The sequence below is a fragment of the Coloeus monedula genome, assembly GCF_965178545.1.
Source record: "Coloeus monedula genome assembly, chromosome: 10".
NCBI lineage: Eukaryota > Metazoa > Chordata > Aves > Passeriformes > Corvidae > Coloeus > Coloeus monedula.
The window spans coordinates 16,898,219-16,925,828 of NC_138790.1; the positions used below are offsets into that span (position 1 = coordinate 16,898,219).

Below are 27,610 nucleotides of genomic sequence, written 5' to 3' on the forward strand. Positions count from 1 at the left end.
AAGTGGAATTGTTTCCAGCTGTGGCTATAGCCTGACCAGGCTGTGCAGTGGCATAGTGCACATGATGCCAGAGAGGCCACTCCATTGCTGCCCTGGGGTATGAGATGTAACACCATGGGGGCACCTTGGGGATGCATGATCAGCTGCTCTATCACGACCTCGTGTGTGTCCCACTCCGCAGCCACCACAGCCTCTCCTCATCCCCCTCTCACCTTCTGAGCCCCTCCACAGTGCAGTTTTTTGCCTGAATTTTATCAACTCCTGATTGGCAACAAGACCAGCCTGTGCGAGGGCTCTGAGTCTGATTGTGTGCAGATCCGGGGGCTCTTTAGTACCCTCTCCGCTGTGCCCACCCGGGAGCAGGCAAGGGTTGTTCACCGCGGGGTTGTGCGGGTCTCGGGACGGGACTGGGGGGGATCCTTGACACTCTCTCGCCCCGCTGCTCCTGGGTGTGCGCACGGGGTGTTGCTCTGCGTGGGGGCCGGGGCTGGTGCCCGGGGCTGGTGCAGAGTGGCGGGGCGGGTGCGCGGCAGTGGGCGGTGCGGAGCCGGGGCCGCGATTAGGGGAGGTGCGGATGCGGGGCCAGAAAGGGCGCACGGCGGGGGATGGCGGCGGCGGAGCTGCAGGAGCTGTGGGCGCTGGTGGAGCGGGCGGGCGGGCGGCGGGCAGTGCTGCTGGTGGCCGAGGTGGCGGAGGGGGCCCCGGCGGCTCCCGCGCTCGTTGCCTTCGCCCGCGACCTCCTGGGCGACGAGACGCCGCGCGCACCGTGCCCGGGTCCGGTGCCGGGGTGCCGGGCGCGGCGGCGGGCGGGCGGCGGGCGGCGAGCGCTGGGAGCGCGGCTGCTGCTGGTGCTGTGCGGCGGCGGGGCGGCGCGGGGCCGCGGGGCGCGGACCCGCCTGCGGGAGGTGGTGCGGGACGTGTGCGGCCGCCTGCCCGCGGGGCCGCCGCCCGCCGTCGTGGGCGTCCTGCTGCCTGGAGGAGACGGCGAGGATGCGGCGGTGCTGGACGCGGCTCTGCGGCGGCATTTCCCGGCGCCCGGCACGGTGCAGGCGGCCCGGTACAGCCCGGGCAGCCCCGGCGATTGCCGCGCCGCCGCCTGCCGCGCCCTGCGGGCCGCCCTGCAGCACCCCGCAGGTACCAGGGTCGGGGGACCCCTCCCTCCCTCCCTCCCTCACCCGGGGGCCGGGGGTTTTTACAGTGGGATTTGCTCTGTTTTCTCGTGGGAGCTTCCCCTTCTCAGTGGGATCCTCCGCATCCTAATGGGTTCTGATCTCTCCTCATGGGATCTCCCATGCAATGGGGTCAGGCTTTTCCCATTAGGATCTGACCATTCCTTAGGGGATTTTCTCCTCACCCAATGGGATCTGACTTTTCCCATTGGGATTGGACCACTCACTACTGATGGGATCTTCCCACACACAATCAGATCTGCCTTTCCCCAATGAAATCTTTCATGCTAGTGGGATCAGAGCCTTTCCAATGGGATCAGCCTCTTTCTGATGAGGTTACCGGTCCTGGCAGCCGGGGAGGATAACTTCCCAGCAGTTTGGGAAACACTAGAATAGCTCATGGATAACACGGATGTGGCAGCTGATAGCTGTGACATTGTGGCTTTCCATGACACGGTGGCCTTCCCATGCCTATGGATGTGTGTTCTTGGGGGAGGCAGGACTGGGATGTGGCCTGTGCTGTAGGGTGCAGGCAGGACGTGACCTTCCTGAAGGAGGAAGATGCTTGTGCTGATTTTGCATAATGACTAAGTAACAACAGCAAGTCGTTGTTTGTGTGTAAAACTGTATGTCAGGGTGAGGATGGCAGGATGAAAGGTGCGTGTCAGCCAGGTCTGAGGAACAGCATTTGCCCTGGTGCAAGTTCAGGTTTGTGTGTCAACACAGGGTGATGGCAACTGGTGAGATGGTGCGAGCAGAGCCTGCCCAGCTGCCACACAAAACATTTCAATCTTTGGCACTGCTTGTCTTGGGCTGTTTCCCTTCCCTCCTCTCTTCTTTAATTTTTTCCCACTTTCACCTTGCTTCCCAGCATTTCCAGGGGCTTGACTGCTTTCCTGTCTCACTGCCTTTACCCTGAGAGATCCTGGCACTTGCCTTCAGCACCACATTGACAGGGTCCTCTGGGATCCCTGGGACATGGGGATGATTGGCTGCAGCTCAGGTGCTTTCCATCAGCTCAGCCTAGAATCCTGGATCTGAATGTTGAGGAGCTTCGAGATGGCTAGGACCCATTATGAAGGCACAGGGCTGTCTTCTCCCACCTCTGTACTAAGACACACACAATCGTCTTTCCAACTTCTCTCCTTTTGCATGCTTTTGTCTTCCTCGCATTGTTCCTGCTGCAAGAATTTCTGGTGTCCTCCCAGACTCCAGTGAATCCACCAGTTCTGGTCACAGCAGCCTGGAGGGACAGCAGCTGCAGAGGCAGAAAAGCATCCCTGCATACATGACCTTTTTCTCCTTTGGCACATTGCTGGTGCTTGGCTCAGTACGTGTATTTTTGTGGCTGGCTGTGGAGAATGAGGAGCAGGAGGAGGTGGATTGGGTGTTAGAGCCTGTTTGTGTGTGTGCTCATTCACTTCTGATGCTGTGCCTGGTGATCTGAGCCATTAAGTGTCCCAGGACCTGTGTGTGTAATGAGGACACTCATCAGCTGCAGGGTTCAGCCTCAGACAGGGACAGCTTCTTTCCATGCTTCTGTGAGCTTTGCCTTCCAAAATCTCCACGTGGACAGAGGGAGTCCAAGTGTAGCTGTGCCTCCAAAGAGCAGCTGAAACTCCAGGCAGTACACTGGAGATTTTGTTTGTTGACTGCCAGAAAGACACCGAGCCCTTTAGTGTTGCAATGGCTCAATAAACTGAAGGACACTGAAGGGGTTTATCATTTGTTATCTGATTAGGAGGTGAAAGGCTGGACGATATTTCAATGGAGTGCTGAACTGTTGCTGTTGGAGACCATATAAAATACGCTGCTGTAGTATTCTACAAGCTGCTGTAGTGTTTTACTATAATGGCTTGAAAGTCTGTAGTAACTTTCTTGTCTTCCAGAATAAATACCATACATCGACTACATGCTCTCTGCAATCTACAAGCAGTTACAGCTGCAGTTTTCAGTGTGCTGCTGTAAGACTGTGTGTCCAGCAGGTCTCCATGAGAGGGAGGAATTGCTTAATAAAGCGGGGAGCAGTAAACAGGTTGATGTGGTTGAAGCTAGGTGACAATGCAAAAGGAAAACTTCCTTCTGTGGGAATTCCCTGTGTCAGTCCCCGGCCTCACCTAGTGTGCCAGCTAAGCTCCTGCCAGATTTCTTGCTCACTCTCAGCTGCCGCATCCAGGTTGGTTTTAGCAGCAAGGTGGCAAAGAAGAAACTGACACCAGGGACAAACTTTCAGGGTAGCAGAGAGGTTTCAGCCAGATATAATGTACTAGTTTGAAAACAAACCAGTGGGAGGCACCAAGTCAGAATAACAATTTAACAGGAAAATTTTTAAAAAGGCAGAAAACACTGGTTCAAACGGACAGAGTCAGGATACAACCTGACACCCTCTTAGTCAGGGTGGTGGTAGCAGTCTGATAAGATGGTGGCTGCAGTCCTCCTGAAGTGGTGGATGTGGTTCTGTTGAAGCAGTGATCCTGTAGAAGGGGTCTGCTCTTCCTTGGAAGGTCCAGTGGTGGCTATGTAGCTCCTGTCCTCTGGGAATCTAGTGGAAAGGTTGTCTGTGGTGTTCGGAATCTCAGATTATATTCAGGATGGAATGCTTGGTTCCTCCTTCTGGGTGGAGCATCTCACAATGTGATGATGAGTCATGAGGCAAGGCATTGATTAGGCTCATTAACAGAAGACAGTTTGGAGGGAGTTATCTATGCAGGAAGGCATTGATGGGCCATTAACAGAAAGTCCCGAGGGAGGAGGCAAGGAAACACTGCCCCACCTGGTTTCAACAGCTCATGAGGATGGTAATAGAATACACTGCAGTCCAGGACATACAAGGATTGCCAGGAATTGCTCTGTACTTTCTAGTGGTGGGCTTCGTGGAGTGGACCTGGTTTTGTTGCAAGGCTCATGGAGGGAGAGGTGGGGAAGCAGCAGGGCTGACCTGCTACCAGTCTGAACTCATCTTCTCTGGTTTATTCAGAAGACATGAAAGACAGGGAGAGGTGGAGGCTCCCATCCTTCTTGCAGTGCATTTCTTGGAACCAGAGGAGCTGGAGAAAAGATTATAAAGCAAAAGCTGAAAACAACATTCATGAAGGTATGCCCAGCTTCCTCCCCTGTACTCTGCTGTGATTGTCAGAAATTCCTCATGATTCCCTGGTGTCCAAACCCCTTGCTGGTAACCTCTTTCAGCTATTTCCAGTTCTGCAGTTGACATCACCTCCCTTTAGCCCAAACCTGAAGACAACCAGCACATCTAGCTGCTTTGTTGCCATCTCCTTGTTTTCTGACCTTTTGCTTGTCTAAACAAAACCACACTGGGTCCAGTGCCCAAATACACCCCTGGAAGCACTGCTGAACTCAGCTGCATTTTGCTTGAGTGTTTGAAAGCAGAACTACTGTCTAAGCAATGAATTGGAAGCACCTTGATACTATGTGATGTTTTCTGCAAACATGGTTGGAAGGAGGGTTCCCAAACCATTTGCCGTTGAGGCTGGCAGAGAGAACGGAGAGGGCAGTCAGCTGTGGGGTCCTCGATTCTAAAGGAAATTGTTCAGGTAATGCATAGCACAGCATTCAGCCTTTGTGCACAGTTGGCACTTCGGCTTGCACTTCCCAGCAGTGATTTTCTTTTTGCAGAAGTGCCTCATGCAGGAGGCTTCAAGGAGTGTGGTGCGGAGATCCAGATTGTATTATGAAGCACAAAGAGGAGGGAAAGCTCCTTCACTGTAAAAATAATAGAATGTTATATTTTCACTTGAAACCAACTGCCTGACCACTTCAGGGCTGACCAGATGTTAAAGGATGTTATTAAGGGCCTTGTCCGAATGCCTCTTAAATACATACAATCCTTAAAGAGCATAAGAGTCAGACAAAACAACTGAAATGCCCAATTTATGCAGCTTTGAGACATGTGAGACCCACTCTCTGTGGTCAGAAAACCAAAGTGCCTGATATTGCTTGTCAGTGCCAGGCAGGTGATAGCCTGTGGCCATGGAACTTGTTCTGAGATTGCTGAGACTTCGGGAGGCCAGGAGCTGGGCCCTGTGCTCCTTTGCTCTATTTACTGAAGCAATGTTGAGTTTGTAAAACAAAATGAAAATCAGTTTTGAAAAAAAATCAGCTGTGCTTAGGTTGTGAGTATGTATCAATTGCTTCAGCCCATGCTTTCTTGTCGTCTTAAGTAGCATTTTCCAGGAGGAGGGGTTTTCTGTTCAGGTCTCCCTTGACCTCTCTCTGCTCCCTGCAGATGACCTGCAGGACCCTGAGGAAGAAGTGGCTCTGGCCAGCCTGTCCCCCAATGGAAACTGCGAAGAAGCTGCTGGAGGCACAGGCACCTAGAGGTGCTAGGCATCGAGCACAGTCCAAATTCCAGATCTGCACAGTGGATTTGGAGCAGTGGGAAGAGGAGCTGGTGCAGGCCCTTTCCTCCAAGGACCCACAGCTCCAGGGAAAAGCTGCTTGGCTGAACTCATCAGGGTCTTCTGCAGCTGCCAACAGCCCCTGGGGTCTGTGCCACAGAGCCATTCCCTGCTGTGCCCTGCTGCCCCGGGGCACCTGGAGCTGCTGCTGGCCACTTGGCTTCTGAGAAGCCCTTTGGGGATGTATCGCATATCCCATACCCTGACGTTGGGACTTTTGAGTGTGAAATGCAGCCACCTGTTTGAAGAATGCGGAATGTTTTCTAACTCTGAGCAAAGTTCCCTGCTGAGGCTGCTGGAGCTGGCCTCCCTGGCAGACTGATTCTGCTGCCTTGTTTTCCTGCTTCATTGGGGCTTGGAAGTTCCCACCCTCTTTGTGATCAGGAGAGGAAAAAAAAAAAAAAGACAAAAAAAAGTAACACAGTGGCTTGGAGACTGCAGTGGGACTGAATGTGAGCTCTCCGATCTACGAGCTACTGAAAAGCTTGAGTGTAACAGTGTAACATGAAGAATGCAGTAACAGCCCAGCTTGGGTAGCAAGAATAACATAAAAGATACTGATAGTAATGGCATCTAGAGCAGAGTGGGGTTTGGGAGCAGGGTCTGTCCCTTTGGCTTGTCCTGGTGCTCAAAGACTGACTGAAGGACTGCCTGGGTTGGAGGGGTGGCAGGTGGGCACTAAGGTGTGGCTGGTGCTAGATGGGGCTACAGGAGAGGGCCATCTTATCTGGGACATCTCCACAGGCATGGTGGCACACCTTGGAGTGGCCTGCAGCACAAGAAGATGTGCCCGTTTCATAAATAAATGTAAAAGTACAAAAATTATCTATTTAAGTATTTCCAAAGGGCTGCCTGTAGCCTGTGGGGAAACACAATTAACTACAAATCCTTGGTTTATGGGGAATATTACTCTAATGCTAAGAATATCTTTTAAATTCTTTATGCAACATAAAACAGGTCTTGTTTGAGCACAAGCTGCTGGGTTTTGTTTGGGGCTGGCTTTCCTTTAGGAGTTTCCTCCAGCTCAGATCAGAAACTTCAACCTGCCTACCTCGTCTCTGGGTTGATTGCCAAAGTACATCCTCAGTGCATGTCTGTCCTCTCTCTGGCTCCTTTTTTCCCACTGGCAGCTGAAGTGTCTGGAGTCCTGCCAGCTCCGGCCAGCACTCTCTCGGCAGTTTGCCTTTGGCATCCCTCTTGCTCTTACCTGGAGCAGAGGATGCTGCGCTGCAGAGAGGGCACTGACCCACTCTCCTTCCAGCCTCCAGGATTTCTGTAGGATTTCTGTGCTGATGACCTGAAAATACAAACGTAGCCAAGTGACTTGGTGTGGGTGGCTGTATTCCTGATCCCAGGTTTCAGCACCGAGCACTCAGTGCATCTTGGCAAGATGAAGGTTCCCTCCTGCTCCATCCCTGCACAGCCCAGGTCGCTGGGCAGGTCTGTATTTCCCAATAAAACCCTGGGTTAGGTGGGTCCAACAGGACTTGCCAGTAGGAATCTGTTTTCTTGCAACATTTGGCCTTTGCTGCCAGGAATTCACCAATGAAGAGGTCGCCCAAGAGCACAAATGGGCAGTTAAACCTCCCTGAGTGCTGCAAATCCACTGGATTTATTTTCTGGTAATTTTTAGGTAAATCATGCAAGTTTACCCTTGCAAGGAAATTTGTGAAAGTGGATCAACTGCCTGGGTTTTAGGAGGTGTGAGCAAGAATATATTTCACCAAAAGTGTTGTTTTTCTTTGACTGAGGAATAAAAGGGACTTAAATACTTTATTTTTCTCTTTTCTTTTTTCACTATCTGTGCACTTGGAGTTGTAAGCAGATAGTTTTACGTGTTTAATTGATTGAATAATCTAAGGGCACTGTTAGGTGCTTGTTGTAAAGAATAAAGACATTTAATTTCTTAATTGGAATGTGCTTATTTGTTTGCCATGGTGTTATCCTTAAAAAAACATTACGCATGGCTTACCTCATATTTATCTTGGTTTGAAAAAACTGGATATTGGGATGGGATGGGATGGAATTGAAGTGACCCCAGCGTCTGATATGCAGAAGATCAGCAGAACTGAGTGCAGCCCAGGTGGGGCAATGGAGAAGGCTGGAGATCTTCCCAGTTATCCAAGAGTGCAGCAGCCCCTCTCGGTGTTGTGGGTAGGGCTCTGATAAGCTTTCATTAATAACTTTAATTAATAACTTTCACTAACTGATACCATTATGCATCCTCAAGGAATTCAAGCCCTTCAGAGGAGTTTTTTCCTATTCAGTAGCAACAAGAAGTGAATCCTGCTGAGATCTGGGCACTTTGGTCTCTTGTGTAGCATCGTTGCTCCTGAGCTGGACTTTCCCTGGTGCAAGTCCACCAGCCTGTGTGTCCTGTCTGTCCATACCAGAACCAAAGCAGGAGCCAAAAAACTCCACACTCCTCCACAACTGGGGCACTGTCAGATCCGTGTCTGTGCGGATCTGGACACTGCCCTATGCTCTGACGTGATGGATGGGGTCTGTCAGACTCATCTGTACCTGTGCTTCCCTTTTAAGGGACAAATGGGGTTGGGTGGGTGAGGCCTTTCCCCATGGAAATGTGAGAGGAGTCGGGGCCCGCAGAGGCGTTAAATCCATGAGATAAAACCGCTGATGCCTGTACTGCCACGGGACACGCTGTGCCCCCAAAGATGCCCCTCTCCCCCCATTGCGGGCGGCCTGTCCGGGCGGGGGAAGCAGCCGCTTCTGTGGGCACGGCGCAAACGCGGGCACCGGCGGGGGCACTCGTGGGGAACTCACAGCTCCGGCCCCGCGGCCCCGCTCGCCCAGTGGTGTGGGGTTTGCGCCGTGGGAGGCCGTGAGGAGCCCGCGGGGGCTGTGGCGGAGCCGCGAGGCTCGCGGGGCGTCTGTGAGGGGCCGAGGACGGTACGAGGCCCCCGGCGGCAGGGCTGCCCCGCTCCTGCCTGCCTTTTTCTCCGCCGTCCCGCGCAGGCGATCACACGGGCACCTCTCCCGGGCGCAGCGCAGAGCCGCCGGAAGAGGCCCTTGGCAGCACTTCCGGGCCGGGCAGCGGCGGCAGCGGCGGCACCGCGGTTGGGCCGGACCGGATCCGACCCGACCCCCCCGGACCCTTCGGACCTTTCCGACCCCCCCTCCGAGGGCAGCCGGGTGGCATCATGATCACTTCGGCCGGTGAGGCAGCGGCGCGGGGCGGCGTTGTCAGCCGCGATTTCGCTGAGTCAGGGCCGTGACTGGGCACCGCCGCAGCTCCGCGGAGCCGCCCGTCACGGGGCTCCCCGGCCCCGCTTACCCCCGGACGGCAGAGAGAGGCCGCCCTGGTGCCCGGCGGACCGGCACGACCGGCTCTCGAAGCCCGCTGCCGTGTCCGTCTCGTGGCGCTGTCTCAGGAGGGCTCCGGTGGCTTTGGGGGTCCCCGGGCAGCGGTGCCGGGACCCCGCGGTGTGAGCGGGAGGGTTCAGCTGCGTTTTCGGTGTAAAACCAGAGGGCTCTCGGGAGGTGCAGCCGGGACTTGAGAGGGGGAAGAGGAAGGAGTCTGGAGTTCCGAAACGCAAATGCCTTGCAGAGGAAACGTCAGTCTAAGGAGTGCAGGATAATGAAGCGTGTGAGGAATTGGATGTTACGCAGTGTTTGTGCATCTGTGAGGAACTTGATAGTGTAAAAAAGTATGGGAAGTATTTCTAGAAATACTCAGGCCAGAAATTAACTTGCAGCTGGTTGTGGCTTGGCGAGAGAAATAGTGCAGAGGGTTACAGTGTCCAGGTAACTTTCTCTTCGTGAACGCTTTGCTTTGTTTAAGTCTTTATTTTGATGGAGGAAAAGTAGGAATTCATTTTAGAGGCATTAAAAAATGTAAAAAGGGTATGTTGGAGCAAGGTATGCAGGCAGTGTGTAAGAGTGAGATTGCTTCCTCCTCATAGATTAGGTAAATGGAGGAACTTATTTAAAATAATAATAGTAATAGTAATAATAAACAAAGCAAACATTTGGTGTAGAGATACAGAAAACAGCTGGAAGGAGCACAGTGGGATGGCTGCTGAATCTGCCTTCTTTGCCTAAGAGCCAGATTCATGTTCCTTCAATTCCTGTTACTGATGGATGTGTGTCTAACCTGTTTTTTAAAAACAATCCCTGATAAGGGAGGTTCTGCGACTTCATTAGGCAAAGAAATAAATGTGTTTCTGTGAGAAAACTTTTCATATCATCAAACCTGATTCTTTGAGGCTTCACTAAAGTTTAGTCTTACTGTTCCTGTTCATATCTGACACAAAGATCAGCTTATTCCCTTCCTGCTGGCAGCTGCCCTGAACTCTGCACCTTTCCCAGGTTTCTGTAGACCAGCCAGTTACAAGGCTCTAGTTCAGGAGCTGACTGCCAGAGCTCCCTGTTCTTTCTGCCCAGCTCTAAACACACTGGTTTGCTCGTGACTCAAACACAGTGCCCAGCACTGGGCACAGGGTCTGGCCAGTGGGTGCCAAGGAGAGGGAAGGTGCCTCATGGATCTGCCAAGAACTGCTCTCACTTACACGTCTGTGTGAGGTTTGGTTCTCTGCCTCCCACTGCAGCTAAAAGATATTATTGATGATATTTCATCTTAACCCTCTGTACTCTTCAGATTCTATATTTGTACATTTTGGTTTGGACCTGCACATGCACCTTTTAGATTTGTCAAGATCTTTTGGAAGCCCCATTCAGCCCTCCATAAGCTTGCTGGCCTTTCCAGTTTCATGTGGTTTTCTCAGATTTAAAGAGGTTGTCAAGCTGTACAACAGATAAAAGATTTGAAGCAGTGAATTGTGTTGGATTTTGATCAGATCATATTCCAACCCTTTCCGTTGCATCTTTGGAGTCTGACAGTGAAGCAACCTATCCTTGTGCTTCAGATTGAGCTCCTGTGAGCCTCTCAGTCGTGTCAGTTAAACAATATTTCTGTAGCTGTTTATACAAATGTTCTGGGACAGCATCAGGAGTTGCTGCTAAATCTGTGAGGTACAACATCTCCTATGCATGAGGCCAGTTTCCTTGGCATGAAAAAATTCTGTTTTCTCTAAGAATGATCATGTTTTATAAAGAATGTACTTTTTCAGTTATAAATTCTGAACTATTTTACATCATTTAATACAAACTTGAGTCTGATCTTTGAAGTTTTATACTTAAGATTTAAAATCAGCATTCCAGCCACAGCCTTCTTTCCTGTTCTGTTGGATTTGAACTAAATCACAAGCTTACTTTTGATACAGAGAGACCAGAATTAACTATGATTTTGTTTTTCAGCTGGAATTATCTCTCTTCTGGATGAAGAAGAGCCACAGCTCAAGGTAGGCTCTTACATCTGAGAGAAAATAACAGCAAATGCGTTACTTGGAGAGCTTAAAATCAAAAAGGAGCAGATCTCAGTAATTTATGGTTGGACAGCAACAGATGGGCACCAAATTGTGCCTGAAAGCTGAAAGAAAGGGCTTAAATAAATGGTAACAGATTGTAAACTTCCTTGTTTTGAACATGGATCAAACTGGAACTTCAAATGCAAAAATCTCTATTCATGAAAGCTCCCAGCTCTCTGATGATAATGGGGCTTTGTAACTTAAAATTATTCCAGAGACTGCATTTTGAAAATTCAAAGCTGAAGAACATCTCAAGCTTTTGGAATAATTTAATCAATGTAGAACAAAATCACAGTTACAGTTTTCACTTGGGAAAAAATCACAGTAGTAGTACGAGAAGAAAATAGCAACACAGTCTTTCCAGTGCACGGAGGGTGTGAATCCACAGAACACCGACACTCAAAGTGGTGGTGTGTTGATGGTTGCCAGTTATTTGAAAGGTGGCCCCTTTTAGGAGGGGAAGGTGCACTTTTTAATATTTGTAATCCCTAGTTGTTTTTCTTGGATACAGACATAGGTAGTGATGGATCCGAATGGTCCCTGCTTTTGCTGTGAACTGATTATAAGTGGGCTGATTCCACTCTGGTTTGTTTATCAGCTGAAGTACTGTGGCCATATAAATAGAGTTGGCTGGTGTAGACTGCAGGCTGATTCCATGTGCTACACAGAGGTCATCACAAAGACTTTGAAATCTCTGTATTTCGGGGAATTTAATCTATCAGACACTTCAGCCAGTCATTCATCAAAGAGAGGCCATGGGAAGGAATGCTAGAGTTGTCTTACCTGTTAAGTGAACAGCTCTTTATTTGCAAAGGACTTGCAAAGATTAGTGAATGCTCACAAAGATCTTTTAAAATAGAATTTGCTGTTGAAATGGGTCGGTGTTCATGATATCCATCCTAGAATGTACTTTATTTTTACTGAGGAAAGGTGGTAAATGCATTCTCAATGTAATATAACTTTTTTATTTTTTGGTAGGAGTTTGCTCTTCACAAGTTGAATGCTGTTGTCAATGACTTCTGGGCAGAGATCTCTGAGTCAGTGGACAAAATGTAAGAGAAGACACTTAATACTGCTTAAAAAGAACGTGACATACGAAGTGGATGTAGTTCTAGTTTCTTGACAATGGCTAGTACAGCATGTAGCTCCATATTTCCTAGAAAGCACTAATGTGTGTGGATGTGGGGTTGGAGCTGTGGTCCCAAAGATGCAAGTTCAGTCAAGCCTGTACTTGTCATGTGGTCTTAAAGAGATCTGAGCACACAGAGCTGATGCTCTTCTCTCTCTCCTCTGCAGTGAAGTTCTCTATGAAGATGAGGGCTTTCGGAGCCGCCAGTTTGCTGCTCTGGTTGCTTCTAAAGTTTTTTACCACCTGGGAGCCTTTGAGGAATCCCTGAACTATGCCCTGGGAGCTGGTGATCTCTTCAATGTCAATGACAACTCAGAATATGTGGAGACGATCATTGGTAAAGAACTTGCTGCGAAAAAGAAGCTCTTGTGTTGTCAAAGCTGCTGTAACTTTGAAATTTTACTTGGTGTAGTTTTTTCTCTGTATTTTTCTGGTGTCTTTGTGTTCATTTAGACTGACGCTGCAGCTAATTTTACCCAGTTTATTTGTGCTTTCTTTCTTATGATTTGGGATTCTGTGATGGAATTGACTTGGGAGTTCTGGAATTTTTTTCCTGTTCTTAACCCTTATTCTGTAGTGAATTCCTAATAAGAAAATTCCTTTGGTTGTTTATTGTCCTTTCTCTCATTTGTGTGCTGATGTTATTATCAATTTCAGCATGACTTTGAAAATAATTGGCTAGTAAGTGTAGCTACACACCTAACTGAGGGGGACAATTGTGCTTAAGCACCCACAACAGCAAGTCAGCTGTTGACTGCAGGTATAATTTGAATGCCTTTTAAAAATCTCATCTGCTGGATATGATTGACCTGGGCTGGCTTCCAGTCTCCCCAGCTGGTGCTTGCAGTGGAGCTAGGAAGTCTCCTACTGCTGTTTTCTAATTTATTTAACATGACCCTTGAACAGAGATCATATCCTTGGTTTAATTTTTAAAATACCTACTTGATTTCAGCACTAAAATCAGAGTTTATTAGGAGATAATAGAAGTATTTCCCCGTACTCTCTGTATACAACTACACAAATGTGTAATTTCCCATACACTGTACTTGCTGGTAGAACATGTTCATGCACATGCTGGTCTCTTCACCTGTACAAAACTGCAAAAATCTGGGAACTTGACTATTTCCCCCATATTTATTCATTATCTCTTCAGCAAAATGTATTGACCACTATACCAAGCAGTGTGTGGAGAATGCAGAGCTGCCAGAAGGGGAGAAGAAACCTGTGGATGAGAGGCTAGAAGGGATAGTGAACAAAATGTTCCAGCGGTGCTTGGATGACCACAAGTACAAGCAGGCCATTGGCATTGCTCTGGAGACACGCAGGCTGGACATCTTTGAGAAAACCATCCTTGAGTCGGTATGTGCAAGAGGCAGGAGGTGCCTGTAGCTAGGCTTTTCCAGGTATGGATCCAGAAGTCAAGTGCAAGATCCATGTTGCTGTGGAACTTGCCCTGTTTTGTATGAACAGAATAAAAGATCCATTTTATTTAAACTCGGGGGTGTTCAGTTTGACGTGTTCGTAGAAGGCAGAGCCACTCAGGGCTATCAAGTATAGGAAGATCCCCCCTACCTTTAGGAAATCTTTGAACTACAAGTTGATGGGAAAATATTCTCAGGAAGCTTGGCTATGTGCCCTCCTCTTAAGGTATTCCCTGTCAGCTACTGGCAGAGATACTATACTGGCATAATGTAAGAACAGCTCTTTTATTTAGTTGTACCTGTCATCTGCTGTAATTCACTGTGGGAAGGGATCCTTAGGGCTGGGTAAGTGATTTATTAGTGGCAAGCAAAAGAAGAAACTCCAGTAGCTGGGTGAGCTGCTCTAATTTTCAGTAGGTGTCTGTGTGCAGTCTTAGCTTGCCCTGACTCTGAGGCAGTGCAGCTTGGCTTTAACATCTTTCACTGAGGGTTTAAGGTAAGTCATGTTACTGTTAGTGGCAGTAAGAGAAGGCCTGTAGTCATTTGCAGCAGCTCAGCAGCTGTGTGCAGTCTTGTTATGCTGTAGTATCTCAATCATATGCCCAACACATCTCTTGAATCCTTTAAATTTTACTGCTTTTCAGTTTACATCTTCTACGTATGTTTGGATGTCTCCCATTTCTGTGTATGAGTGATAATCATAAGGCATCCATCTTGCTTTTTTTGTTCTCTTTGTTGTCCTAAACATTGCATTTACTGACTTGCCGATTATAGATCCCTCATTTTGAATTACCTTTCTGAGGTCTAGTAACCAAATCTTTTTCTTAGGCTTGATCTTTTCTTGGTGCATGGTTTGTTGTGCTGACATTTTATGTTAGTGCAGTGAATTTCACTGCATTCAAAACCTATTGTTTGAACAAGAAGGGTGAAGGGGAAATAGGTATTGTACTTTTAAGTTAATATTTTGTATGTTTTAACTTCTGAATTAAATATTGGTCCTGCATGTTTTTTATAGTGGTTTTTTTTTCTTTAAACTTCAATACACCTGTATATAAGCTTCTCAGGAAATGGGAAAGGAAACTGTGAAGATTTATATGCACATATTTGCTCTGCTTTTTTAAAATAGAAAAGGGGTAGCTTTATTTTCCTTTCTAAATCCTGCTTGTCAGTCTAAACCCATGTTTGATATCCCTGAATTCTATTTCAGAATGATGTTCCTGGGATGCTGGCCTACAGCTTGAAGCTCTGTATGTCTTTGATGCAGAATAAACAGTTTCGTAATAAAGTCTTGAGAGTTCTAGTTAAAATCTACATGAATCTGGAGAAACCAGATTTCATCAATGTGTGCCAGGTAAACTTTTCAAAGTCATGTTTAAAGATAATAAAGTTACTCTTCTTCAGGTATATTTGGCTTGACATCTACCTGTTCTCTGTCCTTTGTTCAGTTAAATGAAATATCTTTTCCTGGTTGCGTGCTTCCAACATATATCAGAGTGAGATCAGCTTGAAAAAGAGATGTAAATATTGCATATTTGGTCAATTTATAGAGAAAGAAATGCATTCAAAGGCAGCTTGAGGACACAGACAACTCTGACAGAATATTTTAAGCCTATGTAGGGAGTATCAGATGGTAGGTTCACAGCTTGGAATTTTATTTATTCGTCATAAGAACATTTCCAGTGCTTTGTTTTTTTTGGTAAGCCATTGTCTAAAAGTGTTTAGACAACCAGTTGTGAAGTTACTCAGATGTTCTCAGGTCTTTGCCAGTCTTGGTATGCCATGGACACGTGACTCAGTATTACGCCTGTTTCATTTCAGCTGAGACATCCCTACAGAATGACTGGTGCTTCTTCAATGTGCTTTCGAAATTTATGTGTTTAGTAGGACAAGTCTTGTTTTTCTATGAAAACTCTTCTGAGTTTTCTGTTGTCTTCAATGAAAGAGAAATTTTCTTTCTTTCAAGAGGACGTTCTGTGGAAGCAACAGATGTGAGGGATTTGGAGTGTGGCTTTGGGTAGTGTTGCTTTCTTGTTCTGAAGTGTCTCATGTTTTCTCCTGGTTTTTTTTTTCTGTTCTTCCCTTTCTCCTGCTCAGTGCCTGATATTCCTGGATGACCCACAGGCTGTGAGTGACATCCTGGAAAAACTGGTGAAGGATGATAACCTTCTCATGGCCTACCAAATTTGCTTTGACCTGTATGAAAGTGCGAGCCAGCAGTTCCTGTCTTCTGTCATCCAGAATCTCCGCACGGTTGGAACTCCCATTGCCTCCGTGCCTGGATCCACCAACACCGGCACTGTCCCTGGATCAGAGAAAGACAGGTGGGGGGATTGACTTGAGAGGAGGTGGAGTTGTTTGGCTCCAGTCCGGCTCTATTGGAGCCTCCTATTCCATGTATGGATGCTTTTTACAAGCTGTCAAGTTACTCCCTTTATTTAAGACAGAGTAATAGGCAAGACAGGCTATTTGCTCAAAATGAAATTGTGTATTACCAAAATCTACTGGTTTTTAAAGGGATTTTCCTTTGCAGTTGAGATAAGCACGGAGCAGTTATACTGTGGCTCAGCTAATGAGCAGTAATTCATTAAGCCATGGCATGAGTTGCTTGGGAATGCTGATGCTATGTGGTCTTTGCAGCAACATGCAAAGCTGAGGTGAGAGGGGAGTTCAGGGAAAAAGCTCATTACAGCTATGTGCAAGTTTGGTTTCACATCACAGCTTGTGGGAAGAGTGAGCTCAGATGATACTGTGGTGTCAACAGACCCTTTGTAGTTGCAGTTCAGAAGAGGTAGTTCAAATCTACTTTGAGTTTTTTAAAACATGTTCAGTGGTCAGTATCGTAGATCTTAGCTGCAGGAAACTGCTGTTTAGAAAAATCAAAGTTGGCACTAACCATTCCATCATCTTTATTTCTTCTTTTGGTGACTTACAGGAGAGTTGACCAATCTATGCTAAGGCTGCTGCTCAGCTCAGGGGCAGCATGGAAGAAGTTTGTTCTCCATCTGCTCTGTAATCACCATGGAATACTTACTGATAGTTTCACCAGAGCTCTTATGTCTGTGCACAACCTGCTCCCTGCACTGTCTTTGATAGTGTGTGGTGGAGAATCCCACCTAGATCCAGGCTGGTTAAATATAAGGGTTTATCCAGCTGTGGAGCTGAGTATAAATACTTTTGAATTGGTGACACAGGCATGGCAAACATTTTCCTCTTCCTCTCTTCTTTTCCGGTGAAATTAAGTGAAAGACACAGAAGAATTTATGTCAGCCTGTGTAGCATTAGAACAAGGTGCTAACAACATCTTAATATGTTTCATTTCCGTGTCAACACTGCAGTACCCATGCTAATAGCGACAAGCACAAGGCTTCTGGGGGAAGATAAAATTATCCTTGATGCCTTGTTTGTTGACCTTGTTTGCTCATCTGTGTCTGTTCATTCCCTACAAGCATCTTTATTTTTGTTGTCTCTCTAGATGGAATAAGAAAGTAGGATTTCCAGGCCTTTGTCCTCAAGTTCCCTGAAAATTGAGTGGGGGAGGAGTTTTCTGTTTAGCAGTGAGCTCCAGATAGTCAGCCCTTGTTCTATCAAAGTCCTCTTTTCCGGTCATCATCTCCAAATCCCAGGCTACTCCTTCAGGACAGTGTTCAGCCATAATTACAGTTCTTGACTAGTTGCAGGTGATGCATTTTTCATTTTTATTTTATTTCAGTGATGCTATGGAAGCAGAAGAGAAACCAGGAAGCACTTGTGCAGCAGGGAAGTCTGTGGAAATTGTGAGTGCTGTTTCCAAAATAGACCTTACTTAGTTTTTCTTATGTGTTCTCTTTGGATCTCTAGGATTGCTAAATTGGTTTGGCTAATAAAGAATGGACTTCCTTTTCTGTCTTGGAGACAGATGATGTCTGAGGGCCAAATATCTGACTTAAAGTCCAGCAGTTCAGATACTGAAAGCTGTGTGAGACTGGGAAATGGTCAGAGTTCAGCAGGAATTACTGAGTTCTGAAATAGGAAACAGAAGGATCTGGCTCATGTGTTTGCCTTTTGATATTGAAACAATTAATTCATTCCAGAAGAAAAGGCCTGAAATTTAACTGCTGCTGAGAACCTTAGGAAGTGAATTAGCTTGATGTATTTTTTTTTGTTCTTCAAAAATCCAACTGTAGTTCTGGTTGGATAGAACTGATGCTGTTCTGCAGGAGTGGCAGGAGGGGATGCTGATGTAACAGAGTTTCTTTTCCATAAAGCCCTAAAGTTGCCTCGGGCCTGCGTGGTGCTGTGTTGCTGGGCCAGTTGGTTGGAATCTCTTTGTTTAGTTTCTTTCCCCAAGTATTGGAGAAAGTGAGTTCACTTCTAACATGAGCATACAGTTGCATTTCAGCATGTAGAATAGAATAGTTGCATGCATGCATTTCAGCATGTAGAATAGTTAATGCAATTCTGACATTTCCAATGCTGAAGACAAGAAGTGCTACCAGAGAGGAAAGTAAAACCCAAGACAAGTTGTTGGTTTTTTTATTTCTTTTTCCCCATAGTAAATGTTTGCAAACAAAACTTGGGAATCTTTGAAAGATTCTTGAAGGTCACTTAAAAATTAATTAAGGGCAAATTGAAGTGTTTTCTTCAAATGATATTTCACAAGGAAAACAAAAGGGGTTGAGTTTCTTGCCCCAGCAAGGAACCTCGACAGTGGTTCTGTGCAGGAAAGGTGTCTTGAATCAGTTTCTGCTGCATTGGCTTTGCTGATTGTACCAAATACACAAAAACGATCTGTGTGGCCAGAAATGTTCTTTAGCTTAATCTTACACAGTTCAGAATGCTGGCTACAAAGAAATAATTGAGGGAATTAGTTTAAGGGCTGAACTACTCATGCTTGGCTAGTCTGTGAGCTGCTAACAATGTCAGGACAAAGAGCTGCACTGTACTTTTCACCCTGCTCAAAAGGAACTTGAGTTTCCACAGATCCATTTTCAGCTGTTCCATCATGAGGACGGAGACTTTTTCAAAGAGCTCTGTAAGATGAATGTATTAAAGTTTCCTAGTTCTACTAGCTGTTGTTCTAAATAAAGCTTGTAGCTCACAAGAATGATGCTGCAGCTCAGCAGGGTCTTGCAAAGTATTGTAACTTTGTGGCCCTGTCTATGAAACCTTCCATGGAAATACACGTTGAAATTTATAAAAGGGTTTGCCTCTAGCAGGAGACTTACTGTCTCTGTAAGGCCAAACAGCTGCTTGCAGAATGTCAGATGTCATCCACACCCTTTTGCTTTCAATGCAACAATACATTTCTTTTTGAAGAGTCTCTTCTACCACCTGCACTGCTGTGCACAAAAGGTTTGATTTCTGGGAGGTTTGGGCTTGTGCACCAAGGACAGAAACAATGTCTTTTTAGTCCTAAAACCTGATAGGTTTTGGAATATGGTGATGGAAACATACCAGAGAAGCTTCTCATGGATTGTATTTTAGCAGAGCTGTAGTTGGGTTCTCATGGAATTTTTTTCTCCTTTGCTTGTATGTGAAGAATCCAGAGCCTAAGGACCAGATCTCAAAAATGATTAAAATTTTAAGTGGGGAAATGGCCATTGAGTTACATCTGCAGTTTTTAATACGAAACAACAATACAGACCTCATGATCCTCAAAAACACAAAGGTAAGAGACTTTGTTAAATATAAAACCGTAGTCTTGGATTTATCTGATTCATTCTGTGTTTGTTTGGACCATGTTCTATTGTTTTTAATGATAGGCTGCTATTAGCGTGTTGATATTTTAATTGTTTTTTGTCTGATTGGTTATAGAAACTTATGTTTTTCTCACAGTTTTTTTGGGGTTTTTTTTTTTGGGTGGGTGTGTTTTTCATCTGTCCAGTAAGATGGGCAAAACTCACCCTCCAGCTCCCTGTCAGATCCATTGCAAATGCTGCTGGTTGGGAAGGGAGGAGTCAGCCAGGGCTATAGGTTACAGTATGTTGGTATCTTGATTGAGGTGTTATGTGAGCCCACACCTTCAGCTTGGCTAAGGGAATCCTGGTATGTAGTAAAAGACCAATATTTCCACGTTGGAGACAAAACCAATCAGATACCGTAATGTAGACAGTGCTAGTGAATGGCGTGACTGGTTTTATTTTGGGTGGTGTTACTCAAGAGTGGGTAAATTAAAACTTACAGGTAAACTGGACTCTTAAATGATTACTAGAAACCATAGGAGAAGTTTTTTATATGTGAAATAAGATGCACATCCTCAGTGTTAGTGGGTTCATCTATTTCAGACAACACTTCAAATGTATTGGAAAGTCTTTTCCATCTGCTGGTTAAGTGCTCAGGAGTGATTCTGCAATAGAGTTCTGGGAATGGCCTGGAAACAGCAGCAGCACACGCTGTGCAGTGCTCAGTTCTGGGAAACAGAGAGGGGGGGTTCTCCAGTTAAGTGGCAATTGGAGTAATCACATTTCTGAAAGAAACTCACAGAAAGGATCATTTTGCATGGGAAAGATGGCTTGAGGATATGTTAGAGTGTATTAGCAATCTATTAGCTGATTACAGGGAAATTGCTGGTTAAATTGAGGATCATTATAGTCCATTTTTCTAGTGTACTGGCAAGCATGTTAAGCGACCTTGGGCATATCTTTTGCTGAGTGATGATACTGATTGTTCTTGTTCTTCCAGGATGCAGTGAGGAATTCTGTGTGTCATACAGCAACTGTTATAGCAAACTCCTTTATGCATTGTGGGACAACCAGTGACCAGTTCCTCAGGTAAATCTATGGCAAGGAAGCTCCAATGTCATTTAGAGGTGTTTGAACAACATTGTTGCCCTCCTTTAACTTGATACTTCCAGAATGGTAGCTGCAGACTTCTAATGCTCTGAGAGAATTGTTTCCTTTTCTCTATCCTCACGAACTGGCTTTGTTTGACTGATAGCTATATGAGCAGCTTGGAGGGTGGAGATCTGGAGTTTCTCTTCTCTTTGTTTACCAGTTAGAGAGTTTCTGAAATGATGTATCTTTTTATGGTAGAGACTGACAGTACTGAATGACTCTTGTAAGGGAAATCCTAGGGCTGACCTTACCAGGGACTTAAGGAAAGCTGCAGAAACTCTTCTAAGTTTCTCCCAGAGTGTTGGTGGGCTGCATATTGAGCAGTTGTTCTCTCTCTTTCACTGAGATCCCCCATGTCTAGAAGCTTGACTACAACCAGGCAAAAGTCAGGACTAATGAAGGGGAGAGACATGTAAAGTGGAAATGTGTTTAGCTGCCTTCCTTTCTGGAGCTGCTTTCTAGTTTGAAGCAGTCTTCAGTGCTCTTAAATCCTGCTTGCAGGATGAGGAACAGGCTGTGTGAAAAACTTCGTATAACCTTTCTCTTTTCATCTAGAGACAATTTGGAATGGCTGGCCAGGGCCACTAACTGGGCTAAGTTTACTGCTACTGCCAGCTTGGGTGTTATACACAAGGTAACATTTCATTCATTTGCCTCTGCTCACTGTAAATGCTTGACTTGTGAACTTGGAAAACGTGGAAATGGGAATTCTGAATGGTGCCTGCACTTCAGTGTGCCTGGCACAGCTATAACATATTTTGTGGTTTTGCACTAAAAAGCTGTGCTTATATTATTTTGTCTGACATCCAATATAATTTATGGTACGTTCTGCTGAGAATCAAAAAGGTGCTAGAATAACATGGCTCAAGGAGAGAGTATTTTTTCTAACTCTTCCTTTGTGAGTTGAACAGATTTTATAACTTCTAGCTATTAAAATTGCAGGTGTTTCTTAAGTGATTTTGGGACATAGCGAAGTTCCCTACTGTAGTAAGTTTCAGTAAGTGTGAAAGGTGGCCTGTGTGGCACTGAAACACAGATTTTTTTTGAGAAAGTAATTGCTATAACACATTTAAATATTATTTTGCTGGTTTTTCACCTTTCCCTTCCCACTGTCTTCCCTTCCTGCTGGACACTGGACATCCAGGGCCATGAGAAAGAAGCATTACAGCTAATGGCAACTTACCTGCCCAAGGACACCTCTCCAGGGTCAGCGTACCAGGAGGGAGGAGGTCTCTACGCTTTGGGTCTCATCCATGCCAACCATGGCGGGGACATCATTGACTACTTACTGAACCAGCTGAAGAATGCCAGTAATGATGTGTGTACTGGGCTCAGCAATGAGCCTTTGTTTTGCTGGGGATATACAGGAGGATGCTGGCTGGTTTAGAAGTGGGGGGTAGAGATAATTAAGGTCATGGCAGCAGTGTGATACTTAGACCTCCTCTGGGCCTTAAAGATTGATTAAAGGTTGGTTTTAATAACCTGTTGCTCAAGGTTTAGGTAAGATTTTTAGGAAATTCTTGCATATTTGACAGTGACTGTAGCATCATCATATTTACTACTTGTTATATTTACTTCGTTTTGCTAGTGGACCTGCAGTATTCAGGCCCTGTTATTGTTTACAGCTTAATTGTCAAGGAAATAAGCCACAAAATGTTTCTGCTGACCTGTAGTTTTAATGCATCTTGCACAATAAGAAGTGTTTTTACTTCACCACTTAGTGTTTGTAGACCTCTATGAAAAATACGGTTTTAAGTTGGGAATAGATCATTGTCCCAGCGTGTTCCCTCTTTCTCCTTGTGGAAACTCAGATTACTTTTATTTAAAATTCTGTGAACAGATCCCACTTATCTTACTGCAAATGTATCCGTTGTTAGAGCAAAAGAGGTTATAGACTGTTTTTAAGTGGGTACTGATTTACCTTTTTATTTAAAAGCTCTTACTAGCCACCAGTTTTTACACATGGCGCAGATTTATGGTTTTACATAAATCATTCAGTGGGCGAAAAGATCTTGAAGTTGCTAGAAAGTCTTCTGTGCTATGTGTAAAGCTTCTGTTACTTATTGGTTATGGGCTTTTGAACTGTTTCTCTTCTATTTTCTGCCTTTTTCATTGGACCTGATGCTTGAGACTGTGAAAGTGGTATTTCTAACAGATCAGGAGATCATTTTGGGTTGGTTTGGGGCTAAAAGTCTGCAGATTTATATTGATGGAAAGATGTCTACTTCACCTGAAGCCATACTGTTCCCTGTTGTATGATGACTGAGCTTGCATATGCTTCTCTAGATTGTGCGACATGGTGGCAGCCTGGGCTTGGGGCTGGCTGCCATGGGGACGGCACGTCAAGATGTGTACGATCTGCTGAAAACAAATCTATACCAGGATGATGCAGTGACAGGTAAATGCTCTGCTTTCAAAGCAAATAACTATCTGAGGCCTTATCAGGCACCTGGAGGTTTTTGTTGTGGTTTTTTTCCCCGGGTTTTCTGTTAGCAGCATAGATTGTTTCTAGCTGTGTTTTATTTACTGAGCTTCTCCTGATCATTATGGTTCTTCAGTTGTGTCAGTAATGTTCAGAGGTCCTGTCATGACTGGCACTGTACCAAGTTTTGATAAGACTAGGTCTTTAAACAACCCCTTATTTTGCTCTGTTCTTTTCTTTGTCATGTGCTTTTTATTTAGTGTGGCTGATCTCCAGAGCCATGTGCTTCTTTGAGCTGAGAGATAGGCTTGGAGAAGCTTGTGGGAGCCACTGCTGCATTGGTAGGAGCTCCTAGGAAAATGATCTCAGCAGCTCTTGGCCCAAGGAAGTGATAATTGAACTTGGTAGAGAAAAGCACTAAATTGTGGTTACAAGCACATTTGGCCATGAATAATGGAGTTGCTGGGCATGGTGACGTCCAGAAGTGATCTGCTGGCCTACATCTGGCATGATTCTCTAGATACAATATTTACTACTTTTGGGAACAGAGTTGAGTTGACTTTTTTGCTTGTCTGTGCTTTTCAGGTGAGGCAGCTGGCTTGGCACTGGGGTTGGTTATGTTGGGATCTAAAAATGCCCAGGCTATTGAGGACATGGTTGGCTACGCACAGGAAACCCAGCATGAAAAGATCCTGCGAGGCCTTGCAGTTGGAATTGCTCTGGTCATGTATGGGAGGATGGAGGAGGCAGATGCTCTCATTGAGAGTCTCTGCAGAGATAAGGTAAATTAAGCTGTGACTTAATCCCTGACTCTTGTGTTACGTGGCTGACCTTTCTGTCTGTCTGTGGATCTCCAGCTATGGTGGGTTGGCTGTTTTGAACCAGAGAAGTTCTTACATAGCTCTGAAGTGGGACTGTTTCACAAATACGAATCAAAAATGCAAGAACAGCAGTGCTTAGTTGTGTATTTCTTTAGCCTTACACTTGGTCTTCATAGTCATGTGAGCAGCAACAGGGACTAGAACAGAGTGTAGTGTTTAAAAACAGATGAGGCTTGCTGTAGGTGGATCATCTCTAGGCTCTAGTAGTGGTCACAGCAGATAGCAAGTAAGAAGCAGAATGACACCTCTGCCCTATATCTTTGGCAGCCTGCAGCATAGCAACAGTGTCCCCCTGAAATTGGTAATGACAACCCTGCTTTGGTGGTTGTCCTGTTACTTGTCCCAAATAAACGATTAAGCAGTGAGGCTGACCTGTGACCTGTTTGCAGATTCAAGACACAAGTGTGGAACAAATTTAAAGCTAGAATTACTGAATCACTGTTTGAATGGATGTTAAATATTGATGATTTCTCTTCCAGGATCCTATTCTCCGTCGTTCTGGCATGTACACTGTGGCTATGGCATACTGTGGCTCAGGGAACAACAAGGCTATCAGGCGCCTACTGCATGTGGCTGTGAGTACTGAGGCCTTAGGAGCACATAGAAATTTGTGGTGAGGAAGCAAGCACGTCACTTTGCCAGGCTTTGTGTCTGTAGTGTTAATATTCTGGTCCAAATCAGAGATTATGAAGTGAAGAAAGCTTTTCTTAGTATTATGAATAGAACTAACAGGCCCTTCCGACATTAGGGTAAGTAGACTTTCAGACTTTCAACCTGGTATCACAGAAAAGGAACCTATTAAAAATTAAAATGTGAACCTTAACTACCTGGGTAACAGGTTTGCAGTGAGTAGTCTGTGTAATGATGGGCTGGAGAAAAAATAAATTAAGCTCTAAAGGATGAGGTCTGTCTGGTCAGTGTGTGAACACAAGTGAGGCTGTTTGGGCTAAGGCTGAACATGGTTTTAACTAACTTCCTCTATAATCCTGTCTTCTTGATTAACTGACACCTAGCCTGAAACATTGCAGAGTTGTCAAGTGCTTTAACTATATTCTTCTGAATGTCCTGTTTTCCCTTTTGTAGGTGAGTGATGTGAATGATGATGTGAGGCGGGCAGCTGTGGAGTCACTTGGTTTCATTCTGTTCAGGTAAGGTGTCTTCTTCCTTGGTCACTGCTGCAGCCTTCAAATTAATGTCTGTTACTTTTTCAGAAAATGAGTATGCTACTGCTTTCACAAAGTGACTGAACTGCTAATTGAATGGATTTTGAAAAGTTAAAAAACTGAGAGATTGGTTTAGAATTAGAAGCCTTCCTTAATTTTCAGCAGATGTTTAATGAGTCTTTCTGTTGGTTTCCAGACTTGTGGCTTAATTGTCTGAACGGAGGTAGAAGAAGTTGACAAATAGAATAAAAAATTAATATTTGCAGGATTGAGAGTTAATTAAAAATTAAATATATTGTGCTTGTGCCAAGCCTCTTAAGGGCAGCAGTACTCTGACATGATATAGCTGCCTAATGGCTGTCTAAAATGTTGTGACTTGGATTAAAAAAAGACTGAAGGAGGATCTTGAAATAATCTTTGTTTCTTAAGTATCCACTGTTAAACCCTGAGAAGTTACTGGGCTTACATTGTAACAGGAGTTAATCACAACATCCTCACAGTGTTTCCTTTGGGTGTCTAAAGTGAAACCTATGGCTGAAATGGTATTTTGTAGTGCCCCACAGTTCCTTGGCTAAGGGATGTTTGAAGTGGTTTTTTTCTTTTTAATTAGGTTGGGGCTTTAGAAGGCTCCCCAAGGACTACACCTGCATCTGTTAATACAATAATCTGTGTAATCTAAGCACTGAGCCAAACTGCAGCCTTTGAGTGTGGCTGAGAGAGGAGTTGGTGCATACTTGGGTCCATAACTGTAATTTAAAAATCGTTGTTCACATCTTCTTTGGGTTGGTAGCTGTCCTTAAAAGCAGGATGAGAGGTTCTTAAAGATGGGGTTAAAACTTGGGTTACTGAGCTCTTCTGTAACCGAGTTGTTCCCCACATGAAAGTGACTCTGTGCTGTTCCACTCTATCTGAAGGATAATTGAATGTGGTTTGCAAAGAGGACAGATTCTCACGGTGGGCAGCAGGCGTCTCCCAAGTGCTTCTGCTCTGTTACTTCCAAGCAGCACAGCTTGTTCCTTGCTGCATGGGGAGGGATCTGTGCCTCTCCTGAAGCCAAGGGGTCTGTTTAACTGACTTTTGTATATGTATACATAACAAAAATTCCATGCACTCCTTCCATAGTTTCAGGCATCTTTTTTCAAAACAGGTTGTGACAAAGCCCTTTTGTCTCAGATTTCAGTGTAATTTTTCTTTTCAACAAATGCAAAACACAATTGCACATGAAAGCTCCTACCAAAATGAGAAACTTTCAAGGATCTGAGCTAAACCATTTACCATGTGCTGGCATCTTGCTGGAGCAGCGTAGTTCAGGGCTTGTTTTCTCCATGTCCAGCAATGAGGAAATGAGTGACACCATCTTGGACTCTTTCACCTGCTGTGCAGTGGTTCAGATGTTATCCTGCCTCTTCCCTTCCCTTTCTGGAGACTTGCAGTCCAGAACCTACTTGTGCAATAAGGAGGTTCTTTGTAAATTCCAGTGTCCACCTTACTTGGTAGTCAAGGACTAAAACTTCTTAGCTGATTATCACTGGCTTCTGGAGGCAAAAGGTTTGTGTTAGGCTGTGGTAGTTGCCAGCACTTTTCACATGATAACTAGTTGTGTGCTCTGGCCTAGCTCAACAATGCTGATGTACAGAGACACAAAGACCAAGTGGGTTGTGAGTTTGTCAGATTTCACGGCTAAAATGACATTTCTTAGGACTGTTGTTTGTTGGTCTAACTGGATTTACTTGTAAAGGCCACTAACACATCATTGAATACTGGCAAGAGTCAGTGATTTGTCAGCTGCTGGGTATACAGAGCTTTTGAATGAAGTGTTTTGTGATGGGAGGTGGGCAGGTCTGGGACACAGTGGGCTAAACCCCAGAAATTAATCTCCTCTGAAATGAAGGAAACATGACTGAAGGTCCTATGAGAAGAGTTCTTATTGAATTCTTTGTATGTGGTTCCAGAAAGGGAACTGTGAAGTCAGGATTGAAATAAGAGAATACATTTGTTTAATGCAGTCTATGTTTTTCTTGGGGAGTTCATGGCATTCATGTAAGGTTGAATATGCTGGAGGTGTGAGTTTGTCTGCTGGATTGTACACTTTAGCAGGAGTATGCTCAGACTTGTGCTTCTGTCTGTTCCTCCTATAGGAATAGTAAAATCCAAATAAGGGTGGAGGTTACAGTCAGAGGATGGTAATTTCCTTAAAAGCACCATTGTTTGAACATGACAGAACTATAACCCACAAACTCAAGTTGTGTCATAAATATCCAGTTTGTTTTCTCCTGTTGTTACAATTATCTGTGAATAAATGTTCTTCTTCTTGGATTTGAACTAAAAGTGTCATAAACGTCACAAAACTGCTAATTTTAGGTAACGCATCTGCATAGCAGAACATTCTGTAGGGCTTTGCTGTCCTTGTTTTCCTCTGTGAGTCTTCCTTGCTATCACATACATACAACCCTGCATACACTCACTGAAGAGCACATCTTGACTTTTATGGCTGGTTAATGAAAACAGCACAGTATCAAAGTAAAATGTGATAGAACATCATGTAATAAAACGTGACATTTAATTTTTAGACCAGTAACATTTTGCTTGAATTTGAAGATTACCGCTTTTATATTTTTTTAAGCATGGAAATTCTTTTTTTTTTTAATTGCTCTTTTGAATTATTGCAAAAATCTACAAAAGAATATATGTGCGTTTTTTCATTATTCAGGATTCATGAATCAAGGTTTAGATAGAATGTTCTAGTCTTAAGTTTTACCTAAGAATTGCAAGATTAAATTTTCCAGTGTGTTATGAAATCACCCAGTT

General features: G+C 45.0%; 2 protein-coding genes across 2 annotated transcripts in view; both read left to right on the forward strand.

The window, feature by feature from the left end:
• Positions 1-605: 605 nt before the first annotated feature.
• On the forward strand, positions 606-5,507 carry LOC309576809 (uncharacterized protein C2orf72; the record flags this gene model as incomplete). The annotated part of the gene is made up of 3 exons (XM_082288354.1): positions 606-1,134; positions 4,147-4,263; positions 5,416-5,507. The coding sequence occupies 3 exons, from the start codon at positions 606-608 to the stop codon at positions 5,505-5,507; spliced, it is 738 nt and encodes a 245-aa protein (XP_082144480.1).
• A 3,109-nt stretch (positions 5,508-8,616) lies between these two features.
• PSMD1 (proteasome 26S subunit, non-ATPase 1) overlaps positions 8,617-27,610 on the forward strand; it is a 63,566-nt gene continuing 44,572 nt past the window's right edge. Inside the window, exons 1-16 of the mRNA XM_082287718.1 lie at positions 8,617-8,764; positions 10,865-10,908; positions 11,953-12,026; positions 12,271-12,440; positions 13,257-13,462; positions 14,732-14,875; positions 15,619-15,845; positions 17,234-17,297; positions 19,043-19,171; positions 20,185-20,273; positions 20,892-20,970; positions 21,481-21,654; positions 22,623-22,734; positions 23,344-23,540; positions 24,119-24,214; positions 24,723-24,787. Coding sequence (XP_082143844.1) covers positions 8,749-8,764; positions 10,865-10,908; positions 11,953-12,026; positions 12,271-12,440; positions 13,257-13,462; positions 14,732-14,875; positions 15,619-15,845; positions 17,234-17,297; positions 19,043-19,171; positions 20,185-20,273; positions 20,892-20,970; positions 21,481-21,654; positions 22,623-22,734; positions 23,344-23,540; positions 24,119-24,214; positions 24,723-24,787 — 1,886 coding nt within the window. The 5' untranslated portion in view covers positions 8,617-8,748. The remainder of the gene's footprint in view (positions 8,765-10,864; positions 10,909-11,952; positions 12,027-12,270; positions 12,441-13,256; positions 13,463-14,731; positions 14,876-15,618; positions 15,846-17,233; positions 17,298-19,042; positions 19,172-20,184; positions 20,274-20,891; positions 20,971-21,480; positions 21,655-22,622; positions 22,735-23,343; positions 23,541-24,118; positions 24,215-24,722; positions 24,788-27,610) is intronic.